Source organism: Somniosus microcephalus, chromosome 10 (genome assembly GCF_052327205.1).
Source record: "Somniosus microcephalus isolate GS21.2 chromosome 10, FLI_Smic_1.0, whole genome shotgun sequence".
In the NCBI taxonomy this organism is placed as follows: domain Eukaryota; kingdom Metazoa; phylum Chordata; class Chondrichthyes; order Squaliformes; family Somniosidae; genus Somniosus; species Somniosus microcephalus.
In genome coordinates, this window is record NC_140996.1 from 130188611 (window position 1) to 130205194 (window position 16584).

At 41.5% G+C, this 16584-nt stretch overlaps 1 protein-coding gene across 1 annotated transcript in view; it reads left to right on the forward strand.

Moving 5' to 3' along the window:
* Nucleotides 1-1708: 1708 nt before the first annotated feature.
* Nucleotides 1709-16584, forward strand: part of ctsc (cathepsin C) — a 42199-nt gene continuing 27323 nt past the window's right edge. The window contains exons 1-4 of the mRNA XM_085998804.1: nucleotides 1709-1951; nucleotides 4130-4275; nucleotides 6255-6412; nucleotides 16199-16354. Coding sequence (XP_085854930.1) covers nucleotides 1789-1951; nucleotides 4130-4275; nucleotides 6255-6412; nucleotides 16199-16354 — 623 coding nt within the window. The 5' untranslated portion in view covers nucleotides 1709-1788. The remainder of the gene's footprint in view (nucleotides 1952-4129; nucleotides 4276-6254; nucleotides 6413-16198; nucleotides 16355-16584) is intronic.

Here is a 16584-nt window from a genome sequence, read left to right on the forward strand (position 1 = left end):
CGGTGAGTAGTGGTGCTACCAAGCCATTCTTGGTGATGGAAATTTTACACCCTTGCTACTCTCAGGGCTTCTTCCACGTGGTGTTCAACATGGAGGAGTACTATTCATCAGCTGAGGGAGGGCGGTAGGTAGTAATCAGCAGGAGGTTTCCTTGCCTATGCTTGACCTGAAGCCATGAGACTTAACGGGGTCCGGAGTCAATGTTGAGGACTCCCAGGACCACTCCTTCACGACTGTATACCACTCTGCTGCCATCCTTGCCGGTGGGACAGGACATATTCAGGGATGGTGATGGAGGAGTTTGGGACATTGGTTGAAATGTATGATTCTGTGAATATGACTCTGTCAGGCTGATTGACTAGTCTGTGGGACAGCTCTCCCCATTTTGGCACAAATCTCCAGATGTTGGCGAGGACTTTGCAGGGTCGACTAGGCTGGGTGTGCCGTTGCTGTGTTTGTAGCTGGTGCCGAGGTCGATGCTGGGTGGTCCGTCCGGTTTCATTCTTATTATTGTGTTTCGTAGCGGTTTGTTCCAACTGAGTGGTTTGCTAGGCCATTTCAGAGGGCAGTTAAGAGTAAACCACATTGCTGTGGATCTGGAGTCAGGGAAGGATGGCAGATTTCCTTCCCTAAAGGACATTAATGAACCAATCTGATAGTTTCATGGTTACCATTACTGATACTAGCTTTTTATTCCAAATTTAATTAATTAACTGAATTTAAATTCCCCAGATGCCGTGGTGGGATCATTAGTCCAGGCCTCTGGATTACTAGCCCAGTGACAATACCACAGTATAAGCAAATCTCACGAAGTGAAGTTTTTCTCTTGTGACTATATGAGTCATTAATGAGTGACTAATATATCTACTATCGGCAACATAACCACACGGAACTGGTGACCACAAACTGACATCAGCAAGCGCATTCAACAGTCAGCACAAATAATTACCGTGCTCTGGGTTCTGTTCATGCGTCCGCAGATTAGAAATGTGAATAAAGGTAATTTGTGTTAAGTACAATCGCCCGAAACTGAAACAAGCTGTCATATACACATCTTCAGTTCTGACCAACGCACTATTTGCAACTGTTCAGTTGCGAAAGCAGTGTATTGGTCGGGTACAATTGTTCACATTTAGCAACAAACACCTTTAAAGTGGAAACACTTCTCTTTTCAAAAAAAAGTCCATCATTTTTCGTTCTTATTTGTAAATAGTTTGCAATGTGGTAGTATTTTCTGGTCACTTGTCCCTGTCAAGTTTCAGGAAGTAGTTTTTAAAAAACCCGCAAGGAATTCCCCGGGTGCGTAGCCAACCCGGCAGCACTCGCCCCGACACTGGGAGTAGCGGCCGACAGTGCAGCAAGAAATGCAGCACTTTCCCCCCTCACACTCCGCATTTCAATCATAACCAAAGAGAGAGGCGGATATTTGTATTGTTGACATTGTATTTGTCTGAAAAAATGTATTATTTTATTTGTACTGTTAATCTTAAAGTTGATTTTTGTTAAAGTTAGCCTTATTGTGGTTAATGAATGTAATGGATTTATTATGAAGTTGATGTATTGTAATAAGTATTACCAGATTTAAATAAAAGATTAAGAGAGAGGCGGATGGGTAGCTGCACTTTTTGCCCAAATCCCTCCTGGTCACGTGACCGAGCACCTGACTTATTTGGTGGGGGGGGGGGCTGATCCCATGACCAAAGATCTCTAAAACCCCTGAGCCAAGTATTACTGGTTCCTTTGCTGCCCTCACTTCCCCTGTCTGTCCGCTGAGCTGTTCCGGAGGCTATGGCCCGCTGTTTGTGCGCCGTGTCCCTGTTCTGTGTGCTCGCAGTGGGTACCGCTGTCGCTGACACGCCGGCCAACTGCACTTATGAGGACCTGATGGGTACCTGGGTCTTCCATGTTGGGCGGGAAGGGCAAGACAGAAATGTCGACTGCTCCAAGATGGGTAGGTTGCGATCTTTCTGCACGCTTGGCAAATGGGTCTTTTTAACATTCTGTCACCCTTATTCACCGAGGCTTTACATTGAATGAAGTAAGCAATTTTCCTAATTAATAGAATTATCAATAGGCAGTCCGACCGTGTTCGACATTTGCAACAGCGTTTAAACTTTTTTTTTCAGTGTGAAAGATATGCTTGAGTTTAAAGCTACCAGAAGAATGGTAGCTAAAAGTTACCGAACTTCAGTCAACTTTTTTTTTGCGGATCACACGGAAGCCAATGATTTTAACAAAGTCCTACCTTTTTAAGTTGTGAAATATTACTATTTAAATCACAGCAAAACGATCTCATTTTTAAAAGTTGCATGTTTTAATATAAAAGCTTTCGCTTTGTCAGGCAGGGAGGGCTTAAAAACCCTCCGTGAAATATTCACAGAAATCCAAGATAGAAGAAAACGAGGCCAGAGTTCCCTTTCCTCTTGCAAAACGGATTGCCGATTTGCCAGTGCTTGTTTTGCACTACATCCGAAGTCGAGTTTCACCCTCTAGGGTTGTTGGGACTGAAACTGAATGAGGAAGAAGCTAGGATGAAAATGGCTATCTTAAATGGGTTGCATTTATTGATTCAATTGCAAAGTTGAATTTATAAAGTTGAATCCACATCGCTTCTAGAATCATAGAAAGTTACAGCACGGAAGGAGGCCATTTCGGCCCATTGTGTCCATGCCGGCCAACAAAGAGCTATCCAGCCTAATCCCACTTCCCAGCTCTTGGTCTGTAGCCCTGCAGGTTAGAGCATCCCAAGTGCATATCCAAGTACAGGAAACTTTGGTTTATCCGGAGGTTAACTGTCCAGAATGCTCGAGCCACTGGCAAAAATCAGGAGCCGTTTTGTTCGTTTTTTTTTCTTTTTGTTGCTTTTTTTTCACCAGTCAGGCTCTGCAAGGTCTCGCTGAAGCTGTTGCTAAGTTACAGTGACGCTTGCGAGGTACAGACTGTTTAGAAGCTGTTAGCAACAGGGTTTGTTGCCAGATACGGAGCTCAAAATCTCTATGTTTCAACATTAGCACTGGTTTGTCCGGCAGTTTTGATGGGGCGGCAACAGCTCGGTCCCGTCGGTGCTGGATAGCACAAAGTTTCCTGTACTTTTTAAATGTGGTTAGGGTTCCTGCCTCTACCACCCTTTCAGGCAGTGAGTTCCAGACCCCCACAACCCTCTGGGTGAAGAAATTTCCCCTCAAATCCCCTCTAAACCTTCCCCCCCCCCCCCCCCCCCACCAATTACTTTAAATCTGTGCCCCCTGGTTTTTGACCTCTGCTAAGGGAAATAGGTCCTTTTTATCCACTTTATCTATGCCCCTCATAATTTTATACACCTCTAAGGTCTCCCCTCAGCCTCCTCTGTTCCAAGGAAAACAGACCCAGCCTATCCAGTCTTTCCTCATAACTAAGATTCTCTACTCCTGGCAACATCCTTGTAAACCTCTTCTGTAGCCTCTCTAGTGCAATCACATCTTTCATGTAATGTAGTGACCAGAACAGCACGCAGTACTCTAGCTGAGGCCTAACTAGTGTTTTATACAGTTGAAGCATAACCCCCTGCTCTTGTATTCTATGCCATGGCTAATAAAGGCAAGCATTTTGTATGCCTTCTTAACCACCTTATCTACTTGGCCTGCTACCTTCAGGGATCTGTGGATATGCACTCCAAGGTCCCTTTGTTCCTCTACACTACTCAGTGTCCTACCATTTAATGTGTATTCCCTTTCCTTGTTAGCTGTCCCCAAATGCATTACCTCACACTTCTCTGGATTGAATTACCTTTGCCACTGTTCGGCCCACCTGACCAATTTATTGATATCTTCCTGCAGTCTACAGCTTCCTTCAGTATTAACCACACAGCCGATTTTAGTATCATCTGCAAACTTCTTAATCATACCCCCATATTCAAGTCAAGATTGTTGATCTATACCACAAAAAGCAAGGGGCCTAGTACTTCTGTCAGGAGATCCTGACTCAGCAATTCTGAAAAAAGTGCTCGATCGCTAAGTTTTTGTAACCACAAAAAAAGAACTATTGGCTTTCAAAATGCATATATCCTTGTTTGCAAAAATGACTATTTTTGAACTGGTGTGTGTACATTTTTAATGTGTAAAGCTGTTTTACAATTTTTGTTTTGCTGAAGGCTCTCCTGTAAAAAGTGTGACTGTACATCTCCAGAAGTTTGATGTTGCTGTGGGTGATCTTGGGAATGTTGGTTTCTTCACCTTGATTTACAACCAAGGTTTTGAAGTGGTCCTTGGTGATTACAAATGGTTTGCTTTTTTTAAGGTGGGTCTCAACTAATATTCAGCATATTTATATATAAAAATTATCAATATTCAGTGTTTGCACCCTTGTCTCTGTCATATGTTCAAGATTTGAGCACATAATCTAGGCTGACACTTGTACTTACCGAGGGAGTGCTGCAGTGTTTGAGGTGGTGTCTTTCAGATGAAGTGTTAAACTAAGACCCTAACTGCCCCCTCGCGTGGATGTATAGGATCCTATTAAATGTATTTAAAGAGCAGGGGAGTTCTCCTGGTGTCCTGGCCAGTATTTATTTTTCAATAAATGTCACTAAAACAGATTATCTGGTCATGTATCATCTTGCTGTTTGTAGATTGGGGGAATTTTTAGAGTACTTACTGGTGGTGGGGTGCCTCGCCAAGTGGCATTGCATGTTAGAGAATTGTAGGTGCACTGCCTGTGACTTTTTGATGTGCACTGCTGGCAGGTGAGGTTTCCTGTCACCAGCACATACTTGGAAAATAGGCCCTTAAAGGCCTGTAGCACGATTTGTGAATGAACAAGGAGTTTTCTTGGTCTCCTAGTCAACATTCCTTCCTGAATCATTGCCACTAAAAAAAACAGATTAACTGGTCATTTGTCACATTGCTCTTTGTGGTGCTGGTACATAATGGCTGGCAAATTGACCTTCATTTAACATTTGACTGCATTTCAGAAGTCACTTGTGCATGCAAATAGACACACAGGGAATTTGGGTTCCATAGTCATGAGACAGATTCGGCGAGCCATGTCATGATCATGGAGAGCATGGTGGAGATGGTGAAACTGTCCCCAAGATGAAGTCTTGGGCCCCTGTGGTGGGATAAAGTCGACTTCTGAGTATGGCATTAGCTTGCAGTGTTCATGTTTGTATGTTGGTGAACCAGCAAAGGAGTGAGGAGCAGCAAGAATGAAACCCAAGGATGAGCAGTGACGGTCAGAGTTGGGGAGGGTGAAGAGTAAATCCAGGAGGGCCGTGCAGGTGAGCGAGCTGGTTCAAGGCGAAGCAGTCGGGTGGCGAGGAGCTGGTCCATTGAAGTCCGGTGAAGGGTAATGGAGGAGTTCTGAAGAATGAATGGAGCAGAAATGACAGCCGTGGGAAGCAATGGGAGCACAATTCAAAATAGGATGGGAACCATTCTGAATGGGTGAGCTAGCCTGGTGTACTCTTCTTGTGCACACTTAAAACAAATAAACTGTAACTAATAAAACTTTAAAAGAGCCTTCACAAATTAAAATTAAAATTTCATTAGCCAGGGTGATGATGCACTCCAGTCCCCGCGACGCCCACCAGTCACAGAAGCTAGCCTAGTGTAGAGTGTAACAAAATCTCAGCGGACGAACAGAAACTGAGGTCGGAGGAGCATGGCTAGGTAGTGGAATAGAGAAAGTCCAGCAGAGAGTACAGTCTCCATAGAAATTGGTGGTGAAAGTAGAGATTACAGTAAAGCTGAGAGTTTAGTGAAGAAATGGAATCTGGCCTGGGAGAATGTGAATTTCTACCCACCATAGCAGCAGAGTAAAGCTAACACTCCAGCACTGCACTGGAGACACCGAGCCCAGCATTGTGGGGGATGAACACTCGGCCAGTAAAAGGATTATGTTAAACTTTTGAGTGGCAGAGCTGAGTTGTGGCAGCTGAAGTGTACATTATAGTCCATGCAGAGCAGTGCAGTTATGGAATCATTTAAGAAACAGCTGGATGCTGTGTGGGGGAAGTGCAAGAAACTACACTTGTCTGGATAATTGAATTGAATGATCTTCCACAACTCATCAATGTCACAGGCCAGAGAAATGTCAAATTTCGATACTTATAAATTTGTATGCAATGTTACCTGTATTTAATTGATTAAAATATCATTATTGTGAATATTGGCAATCCAATTGGATTGAGTTATTGAAGTGCTAAGTATGCATAAATGTTCATTGTATTTTCTTTTATCTCGGTATGTATTTTCTTTTATCTCGGTACCCATTAACAGTACAAGAAAGAGGGTTCAAATGTAACCAGCTATTGTCATGAAACACTCCCTGGATCGGTGCATGATACGTTGGGTCGAAACTGGGCTTGCTTTGTTGGAAAGAAGAACTCTTTGAATGTTCGAACTAATGTAGTCCGCTCAGATAAGGATCTGTTACGGTAAGCACTGTGTGGTTCCTGAGATTATCAAAGCAGTGTTCTTGAATGTACAGCTCATTTGGAGTGTACACATTCTGTTCTGTTCTTCCACCAGTCCCAAAAATAGTAAATATAAATTTGTATAACATAATCTTCATACAGCTGCCTATTTGGCGCCAACTACAAGACAATCTATAGTGGCTCATGTATGTGCTTTAAAAGGATAATGTCTTGAAACCTTTTTGAGGAAACATCTTTGGCTTTATGGAAGAATCCATCAGCCAAAGATTGTTTAGCAAATACAGGAGGCAGTTATTTGATGTTTTTAATCACAAGGGGTGAGGATGGAGTAAGTTTTCCTACTCACTTCTATTCCATTTGCAGTTCTCAAGGAAGTTATACATGATCTTCAGAATAGTGGCCAAACGTTTGGGTGAATGTTTCATGATCGTGACAAAATTACACATTTTAACTTCTTTTATAAAGACATTTATAACTTGCTGTGGGTTGTTTGGATTCCTTCATAACTAAAAGGCAGTTTTTTTTTCTAATCAACAATCCATGTTTATAGTTCAAGGTAACTATTTGCCAAATATGTTATATTGGGCCAGAATTTGCTGTCAAAATAACGGCAAGGCTAATGGCCCTCGCTGTTAATTAGGGGTAAATAGTACAGTAACTTCAGGTGAGGAGCAGGTGTGTGGTTAAATGTGAATATCAAAAAGTTGCTGTCCGAGTTGTGCCGCTCCGCCATTAGCTTCACGAAAATGGTATCTCGCACTTAGCCTCCTTTTTTGGGGGGAACTTGCTGTATTTTCCCATTAATTGCCCATTAAACTTGCCACAGAAAGTTGAGTCTTGTCATTACAAGTGCAAGTACCCTTTTAACAACGTGATAAGTGTCAGTGACTGCCAATCAACCTCTGGCACCAAAAGTTAACTAACACGTGTGGAGTCTCATTCCTTTTCGGTTTTGAATTTTCGGAGAGATTTTAAAAATGTCAAGTTTAAAATTTTATGACCTTTCCTTTTTTTCTGTTTTTTTCTCCAATCTTTCCTCCCCCCCCCCCCCCCCCTGCTTTTTCTGTACCTGATTTGACATTTAATTCATGCCCTTTAATGCACCCTCCTACTCAGTCCTTCCTGTGTTTATTGCCCAGTCCTTAAATCTTACTGGTTAAGGAGATGCCCTGTTCACTCAGGTCCCAGATTCTTTCTTTCTCCCTCGCTGCGCTGTTATCAGCTCACACTTTCAGCAGCTTTGTGAGCAAAAATGTTTTGAGCTGAAGGATGTAGGGGCAAGTCAGGTAGATGCCGTTAGATGCCCTGCTATGGCAAATTCTGGCCCATTGTTTGGATTTAAGATCTCTGCACTGTTACAAAACACACAAGCTACTTATAACTGGTTTCAACTCATAGCAGATTTGACATTGCTGCTAAGATGCAACAAAGTTCAGGTAAACTTTGTTCCATTGCTATCTGGTCCCTGTTCCATTGCTATCTGGTCCCTGTCAGCAAGGAAACACAAAACTAATTATGTAGCAAGTTTCTGTTACGTTGCATGGAATAATGCTGCCTGTAGGTATTGCAACTGAAAACCTAGTCTTTGTCCTGTGGCACCCTACAGACTGTTATTCTATATGTAACAGTAACTACTGCTGTGTGATTCAATACTATTTTTGCAGAAATACTGAATTTGGTTCACTTGGAGAAGTAAGCCAATTCCAATCTTGGCCAGGTACCAGCAGATAGTTTGACGTGTTTAAACATATTCGAGGGCACTTGAAGTGCTTCTGTTTTGGATTTCACTTACAATCTGCATCTTTGTCAGTAATAAAGAAGCAACTGGAGGTAGAATTTGTAGTGAATTATCCAGCTGTGCAATAATAACTTGCATTTATACAATGCTTTTAATGTAGAAGAATGTTATCGGGTACTTCAGAGGATCGAGGCACATTGAGCTGAAGAAGTAGGCATGACCAAAGTTGGTTGACCAGGGGTTTTAAGGAGGGCCATAAAGTAAGTGGGGAAGGTAGACAGACAAAGGGATTTAGAGAAGCAATTCCAGAGTTAGACTTAGCTGCGGTGGTGGTGGGGGGGGGGGTTGAGGGTGGAGGGGATGATGTGTGAGAGGCTGAAGTCAGGAAGGGGAAAATTTGGGAATGTGTAGCATTGGAAGAGCCTACCGAGCTGAGGGAGTGGGGCTGGAGGTTCTGAGGCCATGGAGAGATTTATAGACTAGGAAAATAATTTTAGGTATTTGGGCAAGACCAGGAGCTGCTGTAGGTCAGCAAAGACATGTTTAATATAATTCCACTACTAAGCTGTGGAAAGAAAATTCAATCCCCCAGTAGACCATCTTGTTGCAAAAGTAGTTCTAATGGAAGTGGTGGCATGAATAGAGGGATGTCTGAAGAAAAGAAAACCGATTTAATAAATTGTTTTTTCTGTGTGCTGCATATATAGTAAGCTACAGCCAGTGTATTTCATATTTAATATAATGCATGGCATATGCAAGGCCAGCAGTGCTAGATTAGTTGCCTCATCAGCTTTGTTACTGAGAATTTTGCTCTTGCCCAGTGGGGCCCCGAGTTAAAATCGGTGGAAAATAATTGAGTCATAGAAACTTACTTTCTTGTGAAAAGTAGCATATAACTCTAACAATTAATAACTATTTTTACATTTTTTTCTGCATACAAGGTTTCCTCATTGTACAAGGAGCACTTGCACTTATATCTTTGAAACTCTCAGAATTGATCCTACATGAAATTCTTGAAGTTGAAGCAATCTTACTTAACTCATTTTTGTAATTTTTTTTTTTAAACGGTTGCAGTTTGATTATCTAGAGCTACCATAGAGTGTGCAGAATAACTTGGAGTAGAAGACACTGAGTATTGCTCATGCTAAATCCTCTCCCAACTTGGTCATTTATCCTTGCATAGCCCAATTAATTATTCAAGATGCACGTCTGTCATCTTAACAATGGGAGGACAAAAATAGTTAAACTGCTCTGAAATATGTTTTTCAAAGCATCTCTTATTGTAGCACACAGAAAATAATGTCAGAAGATATTGTACAGTTATACTAAACGGAAAACTTCTCCCAGCCAAATTTAGGCTTTTTTTAACGTGATGTCTAGAAATGCTATCTTAGGACTTCTTTCCCTCTTCTAGCCCAGTTCTTCACAATGAGCTGCATTTTGCTTCTGTCCTTTCCCTATCCTTGTCTGCAGCATGTTCAGTGGTAAATTCTTAATGACAAAACTGCTCCCTCTCCATCAAGCCTTGGCCAATCTTGGCCTCTCCCAGCCTTTAAATGAGCACAACTTACATCTGGGCTCAGAAGAAGCAGACCAATGTTGCTAACCTCCTACTTTTCTCCCTTGGATAGGCTGGAGCTGAGGTCATGTGAAAGCTGACCTTATCCCCTCCACTGCCGAAGTAGGTTTCACAAGCGGCTTCCTATGATAAGTGGAAGTTAAAGGGAGTCACTTGAGTTCAAAGGGAACATGAGTGAAAGAATATATATCACAAAAGGAGCCCCTATGTGATGTAAAACTGTGATGCAAATGAGATGCGAGAAGTTAAGAGGAGGCAAATGAGCAAAGTAAAGAACAGAAGAGATAATTATAGGCAAGACGGAGGCTGAGATGTTTGCTGTATATTTATGAAGGAGAAAGCCAGGCTTAACAAGAAGGTGAAGCAAGTGGTAATTGAGGTTTTTTTTTTAAAAGTAAGTTTATAGTGTTGGCGAAGATGGTAAATCAGCTTGCAACAGCAGACAAAAGTGAATGTGTTTCTGAAGGTGTGTAGATAGTATTTGACTTGGTAAGTGAGTCCTCGTAGATCTGTGAAATGGCCAGGCTAATGCCAGACCTTGAGAATGAAGGATCACAGCTGAGGACCAGCAAGGTTGCCATGAAATGGAGACGAGTGAATTGTGAATCATTACACTAGATTGGTGGAATGGAGGAAGGAGGACTGAGACAACAAAGGATCTTGGGTGAGAGTGTTCGCAGAGCGGAAAGTAACCAGCAATTCTACAAGGTGATCTAAGATAGTTAAGGGAATGGAAAAGATAAACCTGGAATATTTAAATAGTATGCAAATAGCAAGGGGATACAGACTCAAACTAACACTCTTATTTAGGATCAATATAGGAATTTTCTCTGCATAAAGGATAATCAACATATGGAATAGAATTCCAGGAAGGATAGTGGAGGTGATTAACACTGGAACCTTTTAAGATGCAATTGGATGCTGTAATGTGGTGATGATAGAACCTTGAATGAGCTAAGATGGGCTAAAGTGCTTTCCTTTTCTGTAACTAACTTGTGTTCTTGTAGCTATGACTCTTGTTAACCAGAAAACTGGGTGCCAGCAATCTATTGGTGGTAAATGGCATTTGTTTGTAAAACAGCAAGATTGCCATACCATTGGTATGAAAATGACAACTCTGACCACAGCTGCTAACCTGCTCTGAGCAGATGCAAATATTCTTAATGAATCATGGGTATTAATTTAAAATTTCATCTTTTGTAAAGTAAAATACTTGTGCATGATCTGCAGTACAGCCATTTATATACGGGGATGGGGCAATAAGGCAAGCAGGAAATAGTCTAGATCTAATGCAGCAATTGTTCCCCTTTTTAGGCCTCATGGAAAGCTATAATTGACTCTTCGAAGTCCTCATTTGATCTGATCAGTAGTGATAATCTACCAGTTGAAAATGTAGTTTTCAGATGTCAAATTGTTTTAACATTTCAACTAGCATAATTTAAGTTTGAGCTGCTTTTTCTGGATTACCAAGAAAATTTGCTTTTTCTAAATCAGTTCTGAAATTTTATTAACTGGATAAAGCCCAAAGATGTATCCATTGATTGGAGGGGAGGGGGGAACACAACCGATGCCCTCCAAAAATTGGATGGGACTCTGTCTCGGTCTCATTAAATACACATCAATGACTTACATTAAAGCCATTATCTGGGGGTGGGGTGTGGGGGTAGTGTGGACAGCAGTGGAGTTTGGTGTATTTGGAAGGGTAATATTAGTGACAAGATAAGAACATAAGAATTAGGAGCAGGAATAGGCCTGCTCTGTCATTCAATAAGATCATGGCTGATCTTTGACCTCAACTCCACTTTTCTGTCCTATCCCCATACCCCTTGATTCCCCAAGAATCCAAAAATCTATCTATCTTAGCCTTGAATTAATCAACAATTCAGCATCCACAGCCCCTTGGGATAGAGAATTCCAAAGCTACAACCCTCTGGAGAAATTCCTCCTCATCTCAGTCTTAAACGGCTGATCCCTTATCCTGAGACTATGCCCCCTTGTTCCAGACTCTCCAGCCAGGGGAAACAACCTCTCAGCATCTACCCTGTCAATCCCCCTCAGAATCTTATGTTTCAACAAGATCACCTCTCATTTTTCTAAACTCCAGAGAGTATAAGCTCAATCTCTCCTCATAGGACAACCCTCTCATCCCAGGAATCAATCTCTTGAACCTTCGTTGCCCTGCCCTTAAGGCATGTAAGGAATTGGCACACGCTAGCAGTGTTGGGGTTATTTGTCTCTGGTCAGTCAGAAGCCTCTGAGCTGCTCCAGGGACCCCAGTGCGGTTTCGAAGCGCTCCCCTATTCCTGGTTCTGACCGCCGGACTTATTCGGTAGCGATGTGGACAGAAAACATGACTCATGGTTTGGGTGCAAAACAGACCAGTATTTATTGAAACAAAAAGAAAGAAACAACTTATAATGTAATCGATACAGCACTTATGCCTGGTACAGCACTTTTGCTTAACGCAGTACACTCGGTGTTCACTAGAGCGCTCTTTGCTCAGTGCAACACTCCTTTATTTAAATACAGCACTTTTAAATACAGCACTTTTAAATACAGCCACTCAGTGTCCACTGAAGCACTTCTCTGCTAGGTGCAACACCCCTTTTTAATACAGTTTTAAATATAGAAACACCTTGCTCACTACTGCACCTTTGCTTAGTGGCTTTTACTTAAAACCAGCACTTTAACACAGCTACTTTCAGTGTTCACTGAAGCACTTCCCTGCTTAGTGCAACACTGTTACTTAAATAGGGAAGGAGAGAACGGACACAACGAGGGAAGATCGACTAAAATCACAGTTCTAACAAAATTCCCACCCCTATACCTATTCTAAGTTGCCTTGTAATGGGCCAGAAAAATATATGCTCACCAATGAAAACGCTTTCTCCGTGCCCTGCGATCTTTGATCTTCACTGCCCCGAAGTAAAAACACCACAGCATTTTAAAAGTAAACTGCTGGTGTTCCACTTCTTCAGGCAGACTCCCATGTTGTAGAGAGCACGGAGGCGAGGCCAGAGAGAGAGAGATGGCTTCTGAGAAGCTATCTTTTATATCCCAATTTGGGGCCGAAATGTTCCTGCCCAGATCCGGATGTATCTGGGCTAAAACAAAAGGGATCCAAGCTGCCCCATTGTCTAGGATGGGTTTGGATGAATTACCCATTCGTTCAAACTGTTCCTTTTCAGTTTAAATGTGTCTTCAATTGTCTGTGATGGGCTTTCGAATAAGGCTGCAGTGGTTTGAAATGTGTCCTTTGTGTAGCAGTTTCTGTAAACACATCTCTCTGCAGGGAGGGGAAACTCCCTGAACTGCCTTTGATTGGCAGTCTGGTCAGCCATCTTTGATCTTCACCTTTTTCACAGACACACACAAAAGCTGCCTTTTCAAGTCCTTTGTCTTTTGCCATGCGGTCTGGTGGCCATTTTGATCCCCTGGATTTTTAAAGGTATACTACCCAGATATTCTTTAATCAAAATTAATCTTCAGAACTGTAGGAAATTTCAAAATTATTGTGAAATCCTACAGCAAGTATATCCTGCCTCTGATAAGGAGACCAAAGCTGTGCAGGTATGATCTCACCAAAGCCCTGTACAATTGTAGCAAGACTTGTAGTCCAACCCCCTTGCAATAAAGGCCAGCATGCCTTTTGCCTTCCTAATTGCTTGCTATACCTGCATGCTAACACTGTGTTTCCTGTACGAGGACACCTAAATCTCTCTGAAAACCAACATTTAATAATTTCTCACCATTTGAAAAATATTCTGTTTTCCTATTCTTTCTACCAAAGTGAATAACCCCACATTATACTCCATCTGCCACCTTATTGCCCACTCGCTTAACCTGTCTATATCCCTTTGCAAGCTTTGTGTCCCCCTCACAGCTTACTTTCCCACCTAGCTTTGTATCGTCAGCAAACATTGCACTCAGCCCTTTCATCTATGTCATTAATATAGATTGTAAATAGCTGAGGCCCAAGCAATGATCGTTGTGGCACCCCACTAGTTACAGCCTGCCAACCGGAAAAAGACCCGTTTATCCCTACTCTGTTTTCTGTCCATTGACCAATCCTCTATCCATCCATGCTAATATATTGCCTCCAACCCCATGAGCCCTTGTATAGCAACATTTTATGTAGCACCTTATCGAATGCCTTTTGGAAATCCAAAGATACGATATCCACTGGTTCCCCTTATCTACCCTGCTAGTTACATCCTCAAAAAACTCTAAAATTTGTTAAACACGATTTCCCTTTCATAAAACCATGCTGACGCTGCCTAATCATGTTATGATTTTCTAAGTGCCCTGTTACCACTTCCTTAATAATGGATTCCAGCATTTTCCTGACGACTGATGTCAGGCTAACTGGCCTATAGTTCCTTGTTTTCTCTCCCTCCTTTCTTGAATAGCGGGGTTACATTTGCAACCTTCCAATCTGCTAGGACCATTCTACCACCTAGGGAATTTTGGAAGATCACCGCCAATGCCTCCATTATCTCTGCAGCCACCTCTTTTAGAACCATAGGATGTAGGCTGTCGGTTCCAGGGAATTTGTCGGCTTTTAGTCTCGTTAATTTCTCAAGTACTTTTTCTTTATTGATCTTGATTACTTTAAGTTCCTCATTCTTATTAGCCTGTTGATTCCCTACCATTCTCTGCCATTTCCTTATTCCCCATTTATAATTTCTCTTGTCTCAGCCTCAAAGGGACCAACACTTACTTTTGCTATTCTCTTCCTTTTTACATACTTGTAGAAACTCTTGCAATCTGTTTTTATTTTTCTTGCTACTTTACTCGCATTCTATTTTCTCTCTTTTTGGGTCATCCTTTGCTGGTTTATAAAGCTCTCCCAATCCTCAGGTTTACTAATGTTCTTCGTAACATTATAAGCCTCTTTTAATCTAATACTTTCCTTAACTTTAGTTAGCCACGGGTGGATCACTTCTCCCATGGACTTTTTATTTCTCAATGGAATGTATATTCATTTGAGAATTTTGGAATTTAAAAAAATATATTTGCCCATGTTTATCTACCGTCATACCTTTTGATCTCATTTCCCAATCTACCTTGGCCAACTCGCCCCTCATGCTTATGTAATTGGCTTTATTTAAGTTTAAATCTCTAGTTTCGGACTTATTATTTCACATTGGGGTTGAGAGCGAATTACTTATCATTTACTTCCCCAGGGGATCCTTTACTATGTGATTACTAATTAACCCTGTCTCATTACACAATACATGATCTAAAATAGCCTGTTACCTGGTTGGTTCCACGAGGTATTGTTCTAGGAAACTGTCTCGAATGCATTCCATGAATTTGTCCTCCAGACTACCTTTGCTAATTTTATTTGTCCAGTTTCTATGAAGATTAAAGTCCCCCACAATTATTGCATTACTTTTGTTACAAGTGCCTATTATGTTGATTAATACTCTGTCCAACAGGATAGCTACCATTAGGGGGCCTATAAACAACTCCCACCAGTTTTTTCTGCCCCTTATGTTATATCCACCCATACTGATTCTACTTCCGGATCTTCCGAGCCAAGATCCTTTCTCACTACCGTCCTTATGCCATCTTTTGTTATCCGGCCCATTCCACCGCCTTTTCCATTCTGCCTGCCTTTTCAAAAGATCAAGTATCCTAGAATATTTAGTTCTCAACCTTGGTCACCTTGCAACCACATCTCTGTAGTGGCTATTAGATCAAAGCCATTTATCTCTATTTGTGCCGCTAATTTGTCTATCTTGTTACGAATATTCATGCATTTAGATAAAGCACCTTTTAATTTTAACTTTTTACCATTATTCCCTGCTTTCACCTTATTCACTGATGCACTATTACTGTTAAACTCTGTTCCTGTCGCACTCTGCTTATCTTCACTGCTCCATTGTCTTGACTTTTCTTTCAGATTTTTAAATTTCCCCTCACTTGACCTCTTTTTCTCTTTTCCCCCCCTTTTTTTAGTTTAAAGCCCTACCTACAGCACTAGTTATTCGATTCGCCAGGACACTGGTCCCAGCCCGGTAGTGGAGCCCATCCCAACAGAACAGCTCCCTCTTTCCCCAGTACTGGTGCCAGTGCCCCATGAATTGAAACCCTTTCCTCCCACACCACTCTTTGAGCCACACATTTAACTCTCTGATCTGCTTGTCCCTATGCCAATTTGCATGTGGCTCAGGTAACAGTCCAGAGATTATTACCTTTTGGGGTTCTGTGTTTTAATTTGATGTTGCATTTCAAAGCAATATATGCTGTTGTCCATATTTGCAAACAGTATTTTATCAAATATTTTCATGAAGGTGGTGTTCTTAGCTTGGATTGTTTTCTCTTTACCTTCCCCAGTCTAGAAAAAAGATTTTGCACGGAGATGCTTGTTCAGATGCAGTTTGATTTAATATTGTATTTGCAACATGGGACTTGTTTTAATGGCTTCCTCTGTTTCTCCCCCCCCCCCCCCCACCCTCAATAGCCTGTCACAGAGACCCTATATGTCTAACTTGGATTTTGTGAAAGCAATAAATACAGTTCAGAAATCTTGGACTGCAAAAGTTTATGAAGAGTATGAAAAATTCACCATTCAAGATTTGATCAATCGAGCTGGTGGTCATAGCTCAAGGATTCCTAGGTAGGTTTTGTGATGCTGTACAACAGCAGTACTGTTGTTTATCAAAGTGCTCTACAATCTTGCAACCATTTCTGCAACAGAACTATATAAATGTCTGAAAATTGGCAAGAACTTGTTTCTGCTTGTACAATTTAAGAATGTGTCATATTAAATGTACTGTTAATGTTCTCTGAACTGTGAAAACTGTTGACTTATATGCTAGTGATTTTACCTTTTGTGCTGTAAAAATG